Genomic DNA, 21,927 nt, shown 5'->3' with positions numbered 1-21,927 from the left:
GCAGGGCAAACTATTTTTGCCGGTTTGTTTCTTTTCTCTTTGAAGAGATACTGGCATCTCCTTCCTAGGACAAACTGCTGCTTCTTTAGAGACTCCAGAGAGAGCAGGCAGGCAGGCAAATGCTTTCCAGACTCCTATGGTGAGTGGAATGGAAAATTTCATTCTAAAAATATGGTGTTTTTCCTGTAGTCCTTAAGAGTCTAGTCTGAGTCCAGCCACTGAGACATTAAGATGACCAAGGGGCAGGTCTGCAAGTTCTGTTTAAGCAAAGGGGCATTGTTTTGGAGGGATATGTAGAAACATCTCCCTACTGAGTTGGGTCAATAGGAGGTGATGTCCAAGGTGAACAACCAGGGCAACTCCCTGAAGGTGTTCAAGGCAAGGATGGGCCCTAGACCTCAATCTAACGCATAATTTAGCGGTTGGCAAACCGGCCCATGGCCAGGGGGTTGGAAATAGGTGATTTTTGAGGTCCTTTCCACCCCAAGCCATTCTATGATTCTAGGATGATCCTATGTTACAAAGTGATTCAATGGCACAGGACATTGCCCTTCAGCTGAAGGCACAGCATCCAGTTTCTAAAGCTTTTGCTTGACCTACAACTGTTCAAGTAATTTGGAAAAGAAAATAGATAGAAATATGGTTCCCAACACTTAAATAATAGAGCTCTGAGTGTTTGTTGCAGGGAGGCATCCATGGTCCATGACTTGGTCCATGGCTTTCTTTCAGTGCAAGGGATAAAAACCACCACACGGTTGCAGAAGGGCAATGAAGCAAGAGAGGACTACAGCACTGCAGCATTCAGACCCTCCACTAGTCAAAATTAATTCCCCACTGCAAAATAGTGGGGAATTATGCCCCCATTCAGCTTGCTCAGGTTCTCACAAATCCCATGAAGTATGATCTTTCAGTGCACCCTTGCATAAGAAGCACAGGTTTTTCCAAGACTGCAAATCTTCAGCATTAGCAGTGATGACATTGCACTGGCCATTTACTCCTTGCTGTAGGATGAGGTTTAGTGGGGTCTGGAAGTAGGAAGTCATGAAGAACAGGGAGACTGTCAAGCAGTCAAGGTGACCACTGGCCCATCAGTAGAGGTGCCTTCCATTCCCAGAAGATCATTAAGATCTCCAGCACCATTTTCTGGAAGTCGTGCTCCCTGCAGCATCTTTTGCCAGCAGCATGACAAGGCTCTGATGCCTGGGCTCCCCCAACTTTTCAGACTTGGTCCTGACACTTGGAGCAGGGAACAGCTTCTCTGATTTATCCCATTGGGTTAATCACTCTAGCCTCAGTTTCTTATACCACTCAGCAAGGAATTGTCTGGGTGAGGTGCAGAGAATGGCTTTCTGGATGCTGGCAGGGAGCTGTGACACTTCCTCAGCATCCCTGAAGGGCAGGTGGTTGCTATCTTGTCCATGAGGGAAGCATAGCTTCAACACAGCTGTGGTGGAGGACATCAGTGGCTGGGTCTGCTCACACAGAGATGTGCTAGGGCTTGAGGCACTGTGATTCCTCATGCAAGGAGAGAGCATTGGCTGCAGCATAGGGTTTGGGTCAGTGCCACACCAAGTCATCTTCCTATTCCCCACAGTGCTGAGAAAGCTTTTAGATATTTTAAGAGACAAAGAGATGTGCTGTCCTTGGGTGAAAGCTGACTGCTCATTTTGGTTGCATATCTCTCGTCTCACAGCTCCAGCTGACTCAGTCCATGGCTATAGCAACTCCTTGTGCTGTGCCACCAGACTGCTGTTGTGTCATCTGCAGTGTTCCTGAACAGAACACGACCCAAATGTCATTGTGGGGACCTGAAGCCTCTGGGCAGGCACGTCAGATTATTAGGAAAAATTTCTTCTCAGAAAGAGTGGTGAGGCATTGGCACAGGCTGCTCAGGGAGGTGGTGGAGTCATCGTCCCTGGAGGTGTTCAAGAAAAGGGTAGATGTGGCACTGAGGGCCATGGTTAGTGGGCATGGTGGGCATGAGCTGACAGGTGGACTAGATGATCTTATTTGTCCTTTCCAACCTCAATGATTCTTTGATATTTCAGTTCTGAATCCAGATCACCACAGTCCCAAAACAGTGGGTAAAGACCACTAGGATCAGTTACAAATTCTGTTCTCAATCTTCATTCTACTGAGGGCGGAAAATAAGGCAGCTAAGAATTTCCTCTACCTGAAATGGAAGCTCATGGGATGTGAAGTAGGCATATCCATTTCTGGCCATTGTCCCTCCCTCCAGGCTTGGAAGCACCCCTGTCATCAGACACAAGAAGGGGTGGAGCTGGTACCAGCATCCCACCTAGATACCTTTCTTTAGCTGATGTTACACAAACATCCTCCCCTTCCCACAGGACATTACCAGTGATGGGATCACTTCTTTCCAGAAACCAGATTGTCTTTGTTTGCTTTCTAACCCTCCCACTCAAAAAAACCTTCCACAATGCTCCAAGCTTCTCCTTCCATGGTTCATTTCATTTATTGGCTAATTCCGCTATCGTCCCAGTACGCGGGCCATCATCTGCATTTGTATGTGTTTACATTTTCCAATTATTTCCTCAGTAGCTCACTAACCGTTTTTGTCCTGCCTGAGTTCTCTTCCAATCACTCCATCTTATTTCTTCTTTATTTCATCTGAGCAGAAAACAGATTTTTTTGTTTGGTTTGGTTTGTTGTTGTTGTTGTTGTTGTTGTTTTTTTTAACGAAGGAAACTCACTATCTCATCTGCTCTAGAAATGTCATTCATTCTACCCTCCTCCTTTTTCATGGGCCTGGTTCATCACCAGCCCTTTTTTTTATAAATATCAGTGGAAATGATCCTTTCTTATCCCCCATCAATTCCTATGGTGTGCAAGTATTAGGTTGCGTGCCTTCCTTTTGACCTGCAGAACAGGGAGACTGTCAAGCAGTCAAGGTGACCACGGTTGTCCACTGTCTCCTCCTTTACTTATGGGGGTTACAACGGTGAGCCTGTAGTCAGGAAAAGAAGACCAGTGTCAGAGAAGAAACACATTCCCTGCTTGTTTATCTCCAGATTGTGCCTTCGAGGGCAGTGGCTGGGGCTACCTGGGCTGAAGGCAGCACTGAAATGAGCACCAGGATGTTCATGTGAGTTAGCATTCCCTGTGATAATTCAGCAGGTATCGTGGGAGAAATAACAGCTAAGTATGGACTGAATTAGGTCAGTGGGCTGATCTGCACATTTTCTCCAAGGAACTATTCTGTTGTACAAAGCCCAGAATGGATGCGTGAGGATTTCTAAGAGAAGGTGGGCAGTAAGGCCCCACAGTTTCTTATAATAGATGTGTGATATCTACTAAAATAAAGGAGAAAAATCCTCCCTGTGGTGTCTCATTTCCAGCAAACACTGCCCACTCTCCTGTCTGGTCTGCACGTGTGAAAGTAATGGTGTTCAGTACCAAATTCCTTAGTAGTGAAATTTGTTAGCTTCAGTAAGTTCCCAATGTGGCCTAATAACAATCCCAGAATACACAGGTGCACCATTGTACATTTAAAGCTGCATAACAACAGCATTAATTACATCTTTCCTCAAACATTAGAGGGCTGTTTTCGTTTTATACATCCACAGAAAAGGTATAATATCCAGAAGCAGAGCCAGGGCTTTCCTGTGCACTACCTTTCTCCGTTGCAATTCGATCTTCTCCACCAAGGGCCCCATTTATCTTCTGCTGGCTCAAGCAATGCCAGATGTGTGAATGATGGAGGGGACCAGGCAAAAGGACCCAGTTAGCAACTGGACTATGTCCCAAGAGAAGCTGAATACAGCAACTGTTGCTTCTCAGGGACACACATGGTGGTCTCCACATATAGGGTCTTCATGAATGGACGTATTAGGGAAGGAAGCAGGTAGTGCTTAAAATGAGTAGAAGAAGGGATGGGAGGTTCTGTTCTGTTTTAATGACAACGTGTTGGCTTCCTCAATTTCACACAAAATAACCATGGTTTCATCACAAGCCTGGCCCTTGCTTATATCAGTATGTTCTGCTGGCTCAAGAAGTAAAGATTGCCTTGGAAGTCACCAAGAGTGGATTAGGGTCTCTTCCAGGACACGTGTGTTAGACCCAGCCTCCTAATCCAAAATAGTTACAGGGCAAGTCCTATTCCTCACACTGGGGAACTCAGGAACCACGTTCATGCAAGTGAAATTAGAGACCAGACTACCATCAGAGGGGATGTAAGTGGAGCAGCACTGATTTACTGTGCTGTGGGAGCTGGACCTACACAATTCATCATTCTTTTCTTCGCCTTTGAGGTTAGAGCAGTCTGTTTAGCTATCCTATTTCTTGCGGTCTCCAGTCACTCAGTTCCCCATAATGTCTGTGCTTTGCCATCAGGCATTAAGCAATGCAACCAACATCTGGCAAGTGACGTTCAACTTCTTTCTCCTGACCTTCCCAGGGGAAGAACTGTCTGCTTGATGTGCAGTATTTTCATGGCATGTTTTACATTTGAGTGTTAAGCCAGAAACTTCAGAACATTGTGGTATTTTCTTAATATGGTAACTGTATATAGAGCAGATGATTAAACAGATGTGAGGATCTAGGAAGACCAACATTCAACTCCAAGCTTGTTACGAGAAGGGTATCTCATATTGCTGTGTTTTTGGGGAATCCAACAGTGGAGCCAATCTCTAGATAGGAAAGAGCTAAGAAGAAGAGCTAAGAAGAATGCTCTTATGCATCCATTAGTTCTGAAATCATTCTCCATCCCCAAATCTCAGCACATCAGGACACAGCTCTTCTTAACTTTAATTAGTGTCTGCACTCACAAATGGCATGTAAGATAAAATGGGAAGGTCAAACTTCATGCTTCAAATCTAGCATTATTATTGATTTTAGTTTTCATTGCCATTGGATTTGCTAAAATCTGAACTGCCTTGTCATGATGCATAATGTAACCTTGTAGGTTTTGCTGCTTTTTTAATAAATGATTTTAACGTGCTTAGAAAATGTGCTACAAAAATATTCTCTTCCCTTATTAAATACTTCCAGAAATGAAGAAGTGACTTTGAGTAATGGTGGAAACAAATAACCTTATTCAGGAGAGATTTTTAAAAACAAATAGATTATATGAATGCAGTTCAGCTAGTATGTCTTGGGAATTTATTCTTCCTTTTCCACATGAGCAACAGGAGATGAAGAACATTTCCAAGTACCAATTTTCGTAGGCTAGATGAAGGGAGATAGACATTTCTACACTTGATTTGAAACAGTATGAACCAGAGTGCTTCAGAGGTTTACAGTTGAAAAGATAAATGGATTGTGTGAGCTGTCCAATTTCATTACGTGCCCTAACCAAACTCTTTCTTTAATGTTTGATAGAATTATGATCAAATATTTCAAAATAAAAAATTCTGACCTCTATAAAAATTGTTGTTGACCTTGTCAAGGTAGCTTTAATGCTTTAAAAGAATACCAACAACCTCTCAGTGATATAAAACTTCAACAGATGCTACCAAATCATAATAAATATAGAAGGCAGCTGGTTATTCACAGTGACCGAGCCCTTATCAAACCCTGTTGTCGACTGAGTGTGAAATGGATTCCTGCCACTGAAAGTTGGCTCTGAAGCTCGCTTCATGCTCAAAGTTTGATTGCCACATGTGATACACTCAGATGGCTCAAAACACAATTGATTTTCTTGCAGCAGCTGACTACTCTTATGCAAAATTATACAGATCTCCAGAAACTTGAAGGCAGGTTCACACAAAAACCCAAAATTCTTTAAGCCGGCCATTTATTATACAGATTATCTGCATAAATTTGTCATGTCAGAAATGCTTTCTTAAACTAGGCCATACAACTTTCAACGCAGCACGCTGCAAAGAATGCTATATCCATGTCTTTTTTCGTTTGCATTTAGATGAGGGTTTGAACCAAAGCCCTGGATGCAAACCCTCTTAACTCCACAGCAAGTGCAATTTGCATCTTGAGCTGCTTCAATTTGTATTAACTTAGCCCCAATCTCCAGTTGGAGCTCTCCAAATAATCTGGTCTCTGCATCCATCAGTGCTGTATGCCATGTGCAGAAGAAGGTGAAAAATCCTCTGCAGAACCAGTTCTGTGATAAAGGCATCAGATATGCTTACCCTCAGTAAACTCTCTGCTTGCTTAAATTGATTACTAATAATGACACTGGAATCTAAAATTCAGTCAGTGTCTCCGCTTGTACCACTCTTGCAAGCGCAAGTTCCACAGGTTAGATGACTTCATGATGCAAAATGAGATTCTTTTGCCTTTTTGCAAGGGTGATAGAAGGAAGATTTGGCTGGCTAGCTGGTTTTCTTCCTGGCCACTCACAGACATTGGGTTGTAGGCAGTGGTTAGGTGATAGAAAGGATGGGGTATATATACCTTGAAAATCCATCCCAATCCATCCCAAGAACTTTGCCTTGTAATCTGTGCAAAACATTGCTATAGAATTGAATACCATATGAGCCAATTCTTCTGATTTAGGAAAATTTGAAATCTGGGCTCACCTTGTGGTAATTGATGGACAATTTGAGAGCATCCTTTCTCTGACTTTCCTCATGGGGAAGAAGAATCAACGATTTTTGTCTCTTCTAGAAGATGAAGCAAGCCAGAACTTGCTCTTTGGCTCATGGGCTTTGCTTGTATCCATCTAGCTAAACTCTTTTCCCCTTGAAAGAGGTAGATGGATCCACACTAGAAACCATTCCTGGCCAAAGTTATCCAGCAAATAGTGCTCAAACATGGTTTCTGTCTTTTACTTGTGTAAAACTGGTGGTCTAAAACAAAAATGAAGTCTTTGTACCTCTGGGTATCATCCTTCTGCTTCGCTGATCTATTGTCCATGGTCTTTTCATTTATACCTGGAAGCTCCACAGATGTTTCCTGTAGAAAGAAATGCAAAGTTATTCAATAGATCATTAATACTTTTTGCAATGACTTGAAGAGCTACTGAATCTAGCCATCATAGCTGGGAATCATTTATCTGCTCCATGGGAACTGAATTTGCATGAAAGCTGATAGTTTAGATTCATGTAAGTGAGTACCTTTTTCTATCAGTCTTTTTGATTTTACACCCAGAAATTTGCTCAAGTTCCCTGAAAGCTGAAAGAAAATCTCAGTCAAAGTTGGGATGGATTTTCATTTAAAGCCATAGAGATCCCCAGAATGCAACTCCTCACCATGTGGTCCAGAGTAGTGTCCTGCAAATACAGTGTTTGCTAGAGTAAACACATAGCAGGGCAAGTAGCCAGCTAGGTTTGTCCTCAGAATTGTCTTGGAAAGGACAAAACAAATTTGATGTTGTGTTATGTTTTGGGAGAAACCCAAAGAGATAATAGAAGAAGGATCAGTTTCCTCCAAACATCCAAAAACAAACCTAGAAAGTTTAAATAAAGAATAGTAAGAGTTGTATGCAGAAATTGACTCGAGGCAACTTTTTAGCTTGCTTCAGTGATGTTTTCATGGCTGATTAGCTGAGCTGGCACTGACCTTGGCAGTGCTGTAAAAGCAATCTTGACATCAGTCAGCATAAAGAATTCCACACTTTCTTCAACCCACCTCTTCCCTTCCCCCCCTTTCCCCCCCCTCCCCCCCCAAAAAAAGACAACTGTTTGTCCATGAAACCTGGGTTTGCTTCTGAGCTTGGCTAGATCTTCTCATTCTGTTCCTGCTCCTGGACAGCATTCAACTGCAAAAGACTCAAAGGGGGGCTATGCTGTTGGTCAGATCCACCATGCAAATCATATTCACTGCTGGTCACATGAAAGCAAGGGGAAGGATTTAAAATTAAAAGAGAGCAGATTTAGATTAGATGTCAGGAAAACTTTTCACTGAGGGCAGTGAGGCACTGGCACAGCTGCCCTGAGAAGCTGTGGATTCCCCGTCCCTGGAAGTGCTCAAGGCCAGATTGGTGGGGACCTGAGCTGGTGGGGGGCAGCCCTGCAGCAGGGAGTTGGAACTCAGTAAGCTTTAAGGTCTCTTCCCACCTCAGCCATTCTATGATTCTATGATATGCGAGGAACACTGTGAGATATGAGACCTGGCTGAGATGCTCCATGAGGGTAATGTGGACCAAGTCAGCACATATGAACTATCACAGCACAGAGATACAGATTCTTGGGGGACCCCAGGGAGAAATGAGCTGCTGGCAGCTGGAACAAGGAGGAGACAGAGCATGGAGAGGACTAAAGGAGGAGAAGAAGAACCACTGAGGCTTTTATCATGCATGAAAGGCAGGTCTGAGCAGGGAGGACAGGCAGATTTCCCATCCCAGCACCAGTGGCAGCTGGCTGCTCTTTTCAGATGCAGTCACCTGAAAATACTGTTAGAGCTGCTGGACCACAAGAGAACAACAAAGAGGAATGGGGTCACTGAGCGTCCATGAAGACTCCAGCTTGAATGGGGCAAGACACAGCTGCCTCTGTGTTGGGCAAGACAGAAAGGAAGAATGCTACAGACCCAAAAGTGTCTTTTTCCTCCCTAGCTGCTTCTTACTGGGGCTTTAATGTGAATTTTGTCATGCAGACTCATGGCCAACTCATGCTCTTTGTTTTCCCTGACTCTAAAAATATTTAAGCAGATTCACATTGCAAGTATGTAGGGGAATTAGAGATCGTCAGCAATGGCTTCCGACTTATATTGAGTGTCAGGTATTAGCAGGACCCAGAAATGCAGAAATCTGTGAATGTTTCTAAGGCATCTTGTCAGTAGGGTGTTTCTAATCCTTTTACCAAATGGGCCATTTTAAAACTTGGAGATTTTGTTGTCTTTGTCTCTCTGAGCCTAATAAATCCAAATTCCCACAACTTGCGAATGCTGACTTTCCAAGAAAAATGTCAGTGGTGCTCTGTCACTGCTCTCCAGGCTCCCAGTAAGGCTGCTGGAGGCAAGTTGTCTCATTTTCCCGTATAAATGAAGGAAAGAGGTTTTAGAGCCAGCCCCTGGCCCTGGGAATGAGGTGCTGCACGTGCCAGCACAAGCGACGCTGCCATCGCCACTCCCTGATGCTGATGGGGTTCAGCTGTGTTGTGATCAAAAACAAGGCATTCCCTCCACAGGCATCTTGCATTTCAGTGAATAATTTTTCACATAACTGTGTCTCAGTCTGTTTGATATGATCTGAAGAGAAACCAGAGAATCCCCATCCTTGGAGGCATCCCCATCCCTGGTGGCTTTCAAGGCCGGGTTGGATGGGGCCCTGGGCAACCTGATCTAGTGGGATTCTATGATTCTGTTTTAATTATGTGCACTACATATATCTACACAGCACGGAGGAGAGGCGGACCTATTCCATAAGTGGCATTTCAAAGCTGAAGGCTTCTAACTCAAACCTTCAGCCTGATCTGTACAATTTTATTACTGTATATTCAGATGGTAAAATAGCTGAAAGGATATTTAGAATTTGCACAACATTACGATGGAACAACTTTGGATTTTTCTTGTCTTCAAAGAGCATAAAATAGGTTAAAAAACTGGATGATGGAGCTGCTGGCAGAGCAGATTTGACAAGAAGAGACATATTGAGTGAGTGACAGCTCAATGGCCCCTGGATGAGATTTCAGTGTTTCACGCACACAGAAGCAGGAGGGGAGGGAGGTATGGTCTGTAACCATCACAGGGTGATGCTCTGCCTCATGCAGGGGGTATAAATGCACCGCTGGCTGTTAGCAGATAAGGCTGCTGGACACTGAATAACCAATGCCTCAAGAGACAGAGCAGGAATACAAAGGGTCTATATGGCATCTTTACCCTTATTTCCATGGTGTTAGAGCATTGCTTTGTGGCTGTTTTTAGTAGATGATCTAATCCAGAGGGGGCACCTGGACTTTGCTTCGTTAGCTAATTATTAGGGTTGGCAGACGGGAAGAACTGCGTGTGAGTCACCATTTTGCACTTTTGTTTCCTTCTGATTGCACTGCCCAAGGCTTGAGACGACTGGCGATGGAGCACAGCACCCTGCTGCATGCAAGCCTCAGAATCATACAGTCATAGAATCATAGAATCATTAAGGTTGGAAAAGATCACTGAGATCATGTAGTCCAACCATTCATGCAAATCTTCTTTTTCCACCTCACCTCTCCAGATGATGGACTGGCTGCACCGTACCCCCAACCCAAGACACCAAATGACTTTTTTTCAAGTGCCCAATCTTTGAATGTTAGCAATATGAGACTTTGTTGGCACCCAAAAAGGCTGTTTTGAGCAGACCTTGTCCTGCAGAAACCAAACCTGTTGCCAGATAGCATCTGCTATAGCTGTGCTAATAAATAATGTATGGTAGGGTTCATTGACTAGGCTAGGAGCCACATGGGCACAGTTGGGATGTGCCCCTGGGGGTCAGCTTCCTCTTTCTCCCAAACAAAGGGCCTCTCTTGTGTCTGCCTCTGGAGTGAGCTTTAAGTTGAGGTGCTGCTGGGCCATGCTCGCAGCCTAATGCCACTGATTCAAGGCAGCCCCAGAGCCTGTGCATGAACACAGTAAGGTTATTAGCACAAAATATCCCTCACAGCCCAACTGAAAATCACTGGGAATGTCAGGTTTGTTCCAGCAGCTGTCTCCAGGCTGCCAAAAACCAAGTCCAGCATTTTAGACAACACTGACACATGCATGCCTTCCTCAACTCCATGGATTTTGAGGATGCCACTGTTAATGCCATGAGGGGCCGTGATGTTTATTGCAGCACTGGAAGTTCTCCTCCCAGGGCTGAGCATGAGCTTTTTTGGTACTACAGATATCCTTTAGCACTGCAGCATCTGGGTCCCATTACATATCGCACTGCAAAGGAGACAGTGGACAGCAGCAGATTTTTTTTAATCTAATGAAACGAGGCATTACTAAGCATGATCTGGTTACCTGGTTCCCACAGCTCAGTGTGTCTCCATGCCGGATGGATGCGGGCAGCACGTCTGCCCATATGTTGAAACTGAGCATTTCCCAGAAAGCTTCTGCCACGGAGAATTAGGGAAAAGTGATGAAACAGGGGAGGGAACAGATAGGCTTCTTTGACAGTTAATAAAACAATAAAATATACTTTGTGTGTGCCCACGTTTCCAGGGACATACCAGCAGCTGCTAGTACCCTGTCATCTGTTTTTTATTCATGGCACTGCTGGACTGTGGATAGATAATCTCTCTCCATAACTCACTCATTTCTAAACGTAATGGGAAGCTGTCAGGGAAAAACATGCTGCTCTGCCAGAAGTGGGCTGCCCGCCTCTCCACTGGGGAAACACACGGCTTTGGAGCTCCTCAGGCTGCTCAAATCCCAGTAACAGTGCTTTTTAACTGTATTGAATCTTTAATACTGGAACGCTTGTATTTCTGATGTATTTCCCACAATGGCTAGCAGAACAAGCTGCTGAAGCTGTGGGGAAATCCATCAAGTTTTCCTGGACTTTAGGCCTGCTTTAGGATGAGATGAGCCATCCCCAGAAGCTTCTCCTGGGTTATAAGAGGATTCCTATCCCCAGAATTCCTCCTCCTTCCATCCTATGGCTAACACAGACCCATAACACAACATTATTAGCAGTGAGCCCATGTGACACCAGTTAGTATTAGGGTTCATTGATCCTAGTTCACCTCACACAGCAGAACCTCACACCTTTTCCTCTCTCCAGCACTGCAGAAGTCTCCAGCTCTCAGACCTCAGCCCACTGCCCCAGGGGTCCAGCAGCCCACGTTAGAGGGCTCACACTGATGAGAACTCCTCCAATAACTACAGGGAAGAGTGGTGATACTCTCTTCTTTCTGACATTGAATAAAAATGACCTCACACACCTTCCCTTTCCCCTTCCCTGGGGCTGTCCTTCTTCTCCCCACCTGCCCTTAGTGCTTGCTGTGCTATTCTGTTATCCTGGGAAGATGCCTTCATGTCTAATTGTGAAGAGACAGCCCTACGAGTTATCGCTCCCAGGTAAGGGCAGTGCATGGAAGAGCAAACCATCCCTTGTGGTTAATTTGTCATTGCTCCTTAAAATACATCCAAGGAGATCAAGACAGAACTTGCACGTTGCACGCACCAGAGTCATCTCAGCGCAGTTCTTTTCAGTACATGCTGTGCCTGCAACCCTGACACATGGGAAGCTCCTTCTTAAGCATCAGGGAAATGCAGGGAGGCAGCCCTGGCAGCATGAGCTGTGATCCCATGGGCTGTGATCCCTTATGCACCTCCTCACACTATCTGCAGTGATTTTACAGAGCAGTTCTTGGTCTAGCTTCAACATACAGAGCTGCTACTGAGGTTCAGTTCTTTTCTTTTCACCTCCCCACACCACCAATAAAGCTCTCTCTTCCTGGACATTATTAGCCAAAACTTAAGTTATCCTGGAGGGAAGGGAAGGAATGATTTTGCAGCTGGGAGGCTGTAGGAGCAGTGGTTGCAGAGCCCAGACACGCATGGAAGAGTTCCTTGCTGCCGAGCCTCAAATGCAGACCATTGCACAGCACTTCAAATCAATCTCTCAGGCATAACATTGGGTCATTCTACTAATAAAGAGACATCCCTTAATAAGAATTTCTTTGATCTCTTAACTTTTGAAGAGGAAAGAGAGAAAACTGGCAGGGATCACTGCTCCCAAGTCAAGTTGGACTCTACAGAAGAGTTGCCCACTGTAGTTGTCTGGAATCCCTAAGAGCTCCTCTGTGCTGGGACCACGACTGGGATCCTGATGATTTCTCTATGAAAGAGCACCCCTTCATTGTTCTTCATATGCATTCCTTAAGAGAAGGCCCTAAAAGTGGGAGAGAGCAGCAGGGAAATCCCTGGCCAAATAACATTGCTTGGACAACCTACACCCACCATACTCAGCCCTCACAACTCCAACCACGGGATTTCTGCTGGTGTTCAGGCCAGCTGCTACAGTTTCAATACACTCCCTATACTTCTTTTTCTGAAGCAGGTTAGATGGAGAATGCCAGGAAAGCCTGGGTAAAAAGGATGCAAGGAGCAGTGATGCCCTGGTCAGTCTCTTTGCCATGGTCCAGCTCTACAGCACAGAACACAGAAGTTCAGCTTCTGGTTTGAAAGTCACCCATTATTCCTAATTTATGTGTGTAAGATTCACAAGCTGGCCTGCAACCTTCCCGATGTATAGAATGAAGAAGGCCCTGCACCCGCTTCCAATTGATTTCCCTGCTCTCTGAGACCAGACCCCATCTTCCTCAATGTGTCTGTGACGGCAGTTTTATTAATGCAAAATGAATATCCCCCTGGAAAATGAAGTCTAGAAATTAATAATGAATTAAAACAACTTGCCACAGGCATCGCTAATGAGCTCTTTGTCTGTGCAGCTGACATGAAAGGAGGTCATCACTCAGCTGATCCCATTGTGAACAGCAAGCAGATTAACCGCTAACTTTGAGACAGTAGCTGTCTGCAGCTCGCCTTGTGTCTGCTTGGGTTTTCCTGCCTTTATCCTTGCTGTGAGGGGCTGTCTTGAGGTGTCTTTGCTAGCTGGAGAAGATACCTTCCTCCACCCTCCCTCCAAAGACTTGGGTTGTGTTGAAGGGATGTGGGACTCATCCCACTGGAAAGGACAATAACCTTGCAGAGCTTAAGAAGAGAGTGGAAAGTAATCTTGGAGAGGTCTATCTGGGCTTAACTTCCCTGCTGTAAGCCTCTTCAGGAGCACTGGCCCAGTAAATAACCTGGCACCATTCAGTGCTGGCTCTGCATCTATTCTTCTTCTGCCTTATCTTGCAAGGCAAAGGGTTATCCTCCTTTATCTGGCACTGCAGACTTGGGATGCATCTTCACAGCAAGGGCAGTGGAGACTGCATCCTTGCCCAGCCTGGGAACAGGGTTGTTTTGGGAAAGAAGGACGTGATTAAGTGGGCATGATGGTGATGAACTGATAGTTGAGCTAGATGATCTTAGTGATCTTTTCCAACCTTAATGATTCTATTTTTTAATTTTAAGATTTTAAGAGCAGCCGGGCAGGGCACTCATGCAGTGCTAACCATCTCTCCATGGCTTTTTTAGCAGCTAGCTCTTAGCCAGCAGAGATGAAGAGATGAATGCTCATGGCATTTATCCAACAGGAGGGTGGCTGAAGGCTGGGGCTTCCAGCTCCTGCTCCCAACTCAATGCCTAGGGGCTGGATGCTGTGGTGAGGAAGGCAAGGTAGCCTGGACAGCCGCATAGCTGCTGCTCCATGATGTAGCTGGACATCAGGAGAGGATTTTACTGTTCGTTCAACATCTCCTTTGTCAGTGCTAGCAGGGTGAAGCCAAGAGACCCATCGCTTTTCCATATCCATGAGCAGCTTGTTTCACATCAGCCATTCATTGCTCTTTTCTGCACTCCTGTGAAATACAAAAGCCCAATCCATCCCTCTCCAACCTCTTATTCCAAGCTTGGGAAAATGCTTCTGTGTTTTAGGCATGCTTTTTCTCACTTTTCCCCACCCTTGCCCTCTCAGGTGAGCTGACTGGTGGCTCAGTGTCCTGCTTGGTATCATAACTACACACTTACCAAAGACTTGTGAAAGCAGAGACCCAAGGAGACAAGGGACGTGACCACAGCTCCATGCCTGGTCTGCTTCATTCAGGAGTTACAAGAGCCTGTGAAAGGCAGTGCAGCATGTAATGAGGACATAGCAGAAACTCCCAAGTCCTACCTAGGAAGCCTGATTTGGGAATTACAGTGAAGCTTGTTGAATCCCACCTAAGGCTGTTCATTATACACAGCATCTTAGATATTATTTGAGGGCTGCTTTAAGCCTGTGCTGCATTTAGGCATAGCTACAGCTGTGTCAGACACCAGAACAGTGCTGGGTTTACAGACGTTTTTGGAGAGAGGTTGAGAGTCCTGCAAGGATTTGGTCTACAAATCAGGGATCTCTGACTCCAGCTGTGCCAGTGCTGCTATGACCATTAGAGCTGTGGGACCCAGGACTTGTACATGACTGTAGGATAGCATCTTGTCTGGATCATGAATGAGAAACTATTTTGTTCTGTCATTTGCTTCTCGTTTGGTCCTGTCACAATCTATGCTGTGCATGTGAGACTGGGTGTTTGTAATGTGTTTGCAGTGGTTCTTGATAAAAAGCTTTAACTACTGAAATTATCAGAGAGGCATATGTGAGCAAGTCATGGTAAGTCTGAACACTGGTAAGCAGCTGTTCATCTATCTACAGAGACAGTGAGCACTGGCAAGGTCAGAACCACCTGTTTTCTATTTTCCTTGGAGTACCTTCAAGGATAGCATGTCCATCCAGAAACATGGTACCTTATATCAAAGTTCTCTTCATTAATCACTTTCTTTCATTTTTGTTTTCCAGCCAAAGCTTTTGGCAAAGGAGTTGCTTGACCTGGTGGCATCTCATTTCAACCTGAAGGAGAAAGAATACTTTGGAATTGCATTCACAGATGAAACGTAAGTGCAAGGAGTCAAAGACTTAAGAGGCAACTCTCAGATCAGAGCAAATCTCACTGTTGTTTGGTCCTCAATAAAATGACCAGAGTAGAAGACCTGAGCACCCCAAGGTCCTAGATCAAGGTCTAGGAAGGTGTGGGTCTGTAATCAGTCTGTCCTGTGATACCTCTTTAGAAGGTAGGAATTCAGCATTGCTGGAGGTGTATAGAGGCAGTAACAATCCCTTCCTAATCCCATCTGTAAAGACTTGGTGCTTTTTGGCACTGGTGGAAGTCTAGTTTAACCTCTTTAAGATCCCTTTGCTAATTCTAAGTTCTTGTCAGATTGGCAAAACCCTTCAGTTAAAGTGTTGATCACTCAAGCAGGTTTAGAAGTAGTGCTAAATTATTTTGAGGAAAGTGAAAGGAAAAAAAAAACAACTCACAAAATTATTCAATTTTTTAAAATTCTTTTAGATCCCAGATTAGAATTTCTCAATAAAAGGAAAGAAGACAGCTTGAGAAAGAAAGGGATTGACAGCACTAACGTGGGCTAAAAGCACTTTTATAAGTAAGGTTTCCATCAAAAAGGAGAATTTGACCAACAGCCTTATGGCTGAGCTAAGCCACAGAATTTGATTCTGTCACTGCAGCCACCTCAGGCAGTGCTGGTTGCTCACCTAGAACCTTGGCTCCCAGAGCTGTTCACAACAGAACTTGAGCTTTTGTCCTAAGACAAGACATTTCTACCAACACCTTGTTTAAAAAGTATGCCTATAATTAGAACTGGATAAATATTCAAGGTCTGGCAAATGCTACAACAGGTCCTAGACTGTAATCTCTCAGTGCTATGCACAGTCCCTGTTCCTTTTCCCAGCTGCCTATTCTCTGTAGTTAGACTTTTCTCATTATGACAGCTGTGCTCTCTAATTCTGTCCGCTGTCCTCCACCTTAGTTTGCAAAAGCATTTTCTGTAAGATGAACCAAGAGGAAGACCCACATGCTTTTGCAGTCCTAAAAAGCAAGAATGTCAAGCCCATGGGTTGGGTTCCTGGGACAGCTGAGCCAGCAGTAACGCTCTCATTAGCCATCTCCACTCTCCTGCTGAGGTGGCGGAGAAATTTAAATTAGCTGCTGGAATAATTATTTTGGATTGAGTAATTATCCAGCTGCTGGATAATTGCACAGGCATACCCACAGAGAGTTCAGCAGCAATCACCCCTCTAGAGACAGTCCCTTCGGCAAGCACCTGCCGTGGGCAGCCTGAGGCCACCTCGGGACACGGTTTGTTGTGTGGAAGGATGCTCGGTGTCAGACACATGCAGAAGCAGAACCCAAATCACAGGAGAGCCCAAGGATGATGCCATCTCACTGACATGAGCAGCTCAGCCCTGTAGTAGATCTCCAACCCAGTACAAATCAGTGAGATTTGTCCTCAAAGGAGGAGCAGGAGGAACTTTACACAGATCATAAATGCATAATATTTCCTCCTCTACTGTAAAAAGCTTTGAAGATATAGCAATTATTTTATTTGAACGTGGCAAAAAAATGTACTTAGGACGTAGGAGTCGGTCTTAGAAAAGAATGTCCCACATCACCTTCAGAAAGTATACTGGTCTGTGTGTACCACAGATCTTAACCTGGAAGTAAAAGAAATTCCTTTCTTCAAAATTGGGAAAACGATCTCTTATTGTTTGTTTGCAGAGTACCTAATGCAGTGTTATACCTGATGTAGACCAGAAGCGCAAAGAGAAAGCTTTGTGACGCAGGCCCTCGGGGATTTTCTTCTCTTTGTTCATCCTGTTCCGCTGAGTTTTCATGTTCTTTCCTTGAGAGAGACCCATAACCAGCTGAAACAGGACAAGCCTGGTTCATAAATGCAGTCTGGGGTTGGCTACATTGCGAGTTCAGGAAGAAGAAAAGCCACTAAAGTATTAAATCAATTCTTCTATTTAAGAGTAAAAGCTCTATAAGAGTAATTTATTTAGAAATGATTTGTACGGGGGATTTCCATTCATTAGTTGTGCTCTATCATGACAACCTGAGAAGAAAATCAATAGGAACAACCTTTGCGTTGGCGACTTAATAGTTTCTTGTGATAATATAGGGTCATTACTGCGTTCAGTGTGACTAAAATTAGATTGTCAGACTATTACAGAGGAGAAAATAACGCCTCCTATTTTAATGATCATAGGAAGGCTTTATATGGCATGAGCCATTAACTGAGGGAGAGCACAGGTCAAAAGGTTGTCCTTGAATAGCATGTGGGGCCAAGCTTCTAGTGAAGCCAGAAGATCTATATAGTAGTTGATTAAGAGTGAAAAGAGGTGGGGAACAAGCCTTTTTCTAATTCAGCTGAGTGCAAATCTCTGCTAGCTGCCCTTTCCCTTGGCACCAGCTCTTCCAGCATTCCAAGAGAGCAAGTCAGAGCAAGTCACAGCAAGTTCCCCTTCTGTTCACCGCAGAAGGCCCCTCTGGGCTAGGGACAAGTCTGCCATGTCCTTTGCTCATCCTTAGACATGTCACCTGCATCACAGAGAACTATCAGCTTCTGCACTGCACTGCTCTCCCTGCTATGCATTTGGCTGCTGAAAATCATTTTGCTGATGTCTGTCCTTCCTTTGCCAGAACAAAACAGGACTGAGGCCTTAACTATTTATGTTAGACTTGTGCTAGAGACTGCAGTAACTTGATAACACCAGAGAGTGCCCTTACTCCGCTGAGGATTCTATGTCCTAGGAGACAGCAAGGGAAGAATATGAGAAGAGGAACAGCAGGGCACCACATCTCCAGGATTTGGGGGAAAAACCTGTTTCCACCCTCCAGCGATACAGCAAAGCGAAAACTAGGGAGCAAGTGTCCCAAGTCCTGGCTAAGCAGACTTCCCAGTGGGTGGTGGAGCTCTTGGAATGATGTCCTGCTCTGGCATGGGACCATTTCCATTGTCACTGAGCCCATTGTTTGCCTGGTCTGTATAGTTAATCTCACATAGCTCCCCAAGCTCTGCAGCTCCTTCAGAAAAATATTTCTGTTGAAAGATCAAGACCTTAAATGAGAAAACCTGTGAGCGTATAGTTGTTGGGTTTTGTTTCTGTAGTTACTGACGGAAATGGAAAATAGCATATACGGTTTCTATTACTTGATTTGGTCTTTTTCAACATCCATTCAGTTCAGCATGAGTTTGACACTAAAGGGGTGTGAGGTGCTGTATTTATTCCAAGTGTCTTTGCAACACAAATTTATATAGATTCCCTTTGCAGGAAACTGGACATGAACCAGTAAAACTTTATAAACAGATCCACCTGGAGGCAAAGTATTCATTGATGCACTGCTCCTTTTTGAAAGCTCTGACAAAAGAAAACAGAAACTACTGCCTGCAACTGACAATACAAACCTTGGGCACCAAAATCCATACTTACTCTATAACCTAAATGGACCCGGTTACTGTTTCTAAAAACAATTATGTTTTTATAATTGACACATCAGTTTAACTGCCAAGACAAACAACAGAGAAAAATGATAGGGCTTCCAATATTCAACCTCCTTAGAGGTCACGCAAAACTGTTTGCACCATTGTTTGTGAATACATTGACATAAATACCTAAATGAACAAATCAATGGAGATAATGAAACAAAAGCTATTTTGTGGCTCTAAATTGAACTGTAAGGGTAATTCAACCAGGGACAGGCATGCATGAATGGGATCCAAAAGCAAGCTGCCTAAATTGGTCTGTGAGAACTGCTGGGATTAATACATACCTAGGGTTATATGCCACACTTTTCCATGTCTTACTTGGGACTGTGCTCCATGAATAGTCCTGCTGAAGACAGCAAGACAGCTTCCAGAGCAAAGTGTTTTGCGGTGTTAAAGCGCTGGAGTTTGGCTCCCTGATAGACCACATTCACAGCTGCCAGTGACTGTTCACTGCTGCTGTTCTGTATGTGGCACACACGGATGCTAGAAAACAAGGAGTTAGATGACAGTATGCAGTGCAGAAGCCCTTAGTGATGAAAGCTTGTAAGTGGTAATTGAGTACAGTGAGCAATTAGCTCCTGGCAGTGATTTAAGTGACCTTCCTCCTCTGAAGGAACTTTAGATCTATGCTCCTTGCAGCAGAGAGTAATGAAACCCAAAAACTCAGTGGACATGCATGTGTAACCTGGTATGTCGATGTATATGCAGATATTCTTTTTGTATTGGCTGTACCACTCACATTAAAATGCAGTGAGATTGAAAAGAACAAGTTTTGTTTTTTTTTTCAAAATACAGAATATTTTGAAGGGAACTTGCTTTGTGCACAGTGGCATCACAGTACCTTGTTGCACGTGTTAGGCAAACCCGGACACTTCTGTTGTTGAACAGTATGCCCATTGTCAACAAATTTGTCTCAGTAGGAACCTATCTGTAATGCCAACAGCCACTGCTGGCTGCTGCTTTGGTGATACAAATGCAGATGGACAGGTTCAGGATAGGATGTCAGTCTTAGAGTGTTCTCCCCTTGCTCTGACAGTGTGTCACACCTTGGCCTACGTAGGCAGATGGCCTAGATAGATAATCAATCTGGACTTCGGGTAGGAGCAGGTGAGCATGGATAGTTCCTGTCTCCATGTGTAGTGCGGCCTTCACAATTAATTTCACACTTCCTGAGTCCCCTTAGGGGGACATAATGAGACTTCAGGACCCAAGGGAACAGCACGGAGCTGCTATCAGGGAGGGTCGGGTGAGGGTTAGGAAAAGGTTCTTCACCAGAGGGTGTGAACACAGAACAGGCTCTGTAGGGCAGCACCAAGCAGGGCACAGGTGATGTCCCAGTGGTCTCCAGCCCAGATCTGCCTGGTCCCTGCACTGCCCACCCTGTTCTGCATTAGTGTAAGCCAGAGCAGCTTTACAGAAATTCAGATGGAACCCAGGTGATCCAAAGCCTCCTACTTTCCCTTTTTTTTTTTTTTTTTTGGTAGAAGAAATCTGGTTGCATTGCTGAAGGGCTGTCGTTGCTTAACTTCCAAGGGTGTTTCACATTGCCCAAAGTACACACTGCTGCTAAGGAGCAATGAGCAGACCCTTGGGAAAGCTGAGTGTGTTTGCTGACAGGGAATGTTACTAACACTTGTGGAATCACTAGCACTTAATTTAACACTTTTTTTTTTTTTTAATGAAGCCTCTATTTTTTCATTTTGGTGGAATGAAGAATTAATCTCGAGGATTAGCAAGAGCTGGCAGACAGGCCATGGAATAGAGCTCAGGACATCTGAATTCCATTTCCTGCTTTATTTGCTGCATGATTCTCCCCAAAATTGCTTCAATTCTTTCTCCTCTCGCTTGTCTAGACAGCAGAGTGCTGAAGGCACGGGCTGCTTCTCCCTCTGGGTGAAATCTGGTCTGACTGAAATCAATAGCAAAATGCTTGCAGGATGCAGCCCCAGCATCACTGAAGGCAGCAGCACAATTCCTGCTGACTTCAGTGGGTCCTGAATTTCACCCTATGTATTTCCACAGCACCTAATTTAAGAGGGTCTTTTTCTCAGCTGGGGAATGAGATGCCCCTTTAATACAAATAATGGTGTTTACAAAATACTGCTCACACACACACAGCACTTTACAATGCGTGGAACATGACAAAGAACAGAGCTGCTGCCCAGGAAAGCTTCCAGCTGCAAGGCACAAATGGATGAATTGTAGGAGAAAATAACAGCGACAGGTATCATCTAGGCAAAAGAAGAGCAGCATGTGGTAATTGGAGCTGGAATGCTTTGTGGAGCAGCTGTTCTTCAGGAGCTCTCTGAAGGAGGAAAAGCAAAAGCTGGGCTAACCTAGAGAGGCTACAGCAAGCATGTGGGTGGTAAATAAACCGTCTGGGTCTGTATACAGACAGATTTAGCCTTGAGTGAAATATTGCAGGCATTGTGGAAACTCTTAACGGTAAGGATTTCTAATGAAAATCTTGACAGACTTTTAATGATACAGCTGCTCAGGGGGGTTGTAATAAAAAGGTGAAGCTCATAACATTTTGGGCTGTCCTGCCTGGTCGATGCTGCCAGCTTTCATTCTGACAGATTGAACTTTAGCTGTTCAGTTCTCAGACTGAAATGTTGCCAGGATGCTATTGCCTCTATTCCTCAAACATTTGCTGTGTGTTTTCCAAATATCATGCAGTAGCCAAGGGCAAACAGCATGTACTCCAGTTCATCTTTTGTAACACCCTGGACCTCACTGCAAAGAGCAGCAAGAAGTGTCTCTGGTGGTGGGCTCACATCTGTCTCTTTTCTTGCCAGGGGACACTTGAACTGGCTTCAGCTGGACCGCAGGGTGCTGGAACATGACTTCCCCAAAAAGTCAGGACCAGTTGTTTTGCACTTTTGTGTCAGGTAAGTGCATGACAGCAAACTTGTCCCATGGGTCATGGAATCATAGAACTGTTTGAGTTGGAAGGGACCTTTAAAGGTCATCTAGTCCAGCTCCCCTGTAATGAACAGGTACACCCACAGCTAGACCAGGTGCTGAGAGCCCAGCCTGGGTACCAATATAGGTATGGACGAACTGTTTCCTAGAAGCCAAGAAGCAGGTCTGTCCATTTGTCACACCTGT

The 21,927-nt window shown here is 44.6% G+C and overlaps 1 protein-coding gene across 9 annotated transcripts in view; it reads left to right on the top strand.

Annotated features, from left to right (window-relative positions):
• FRMD4A (FERM domain containing 4A) overlaps positions 1-21,927 on the top strand; it is a 355,674-nt gene that overhangs the window by 241,530 nt on the left and 92,217 nt on the right. For all 9 annotated transcript variants that reach the window (XM_048962839.1, XM_048962846.1, XM_048962854.1 and 6 more), the window contains 2 exons: positions 15,269-15,363; positions 21,615-21,707. In XM_048962839.1, the coding sequence (XP_048818796.1) occupies positions 15,269-15,363; positions 21,615-21,707 (188 nt within the window). The remainder of the gene's footprint in view (positions 1-15,268; positions 15,364-21,614; positions 21,708-21,927) is intronic.

The sequence above is a fragment of the Lagopus muta genome, chromosome 1 (genome assembly GCF_023343835.1).
Source record: "Lagopus muta isolate bLagMut1 chromosome 1, bLagMut1 primary, whole genome shotgun sequence".
NCBI lineage: Eukaryota > Metazoa > Chordata > Aves > Galliformes > Phasianidae > Lagopus > Lagopus muta.
This window is presented reverse-complemented; position numbering and strand designations above follow the sequence as displayed.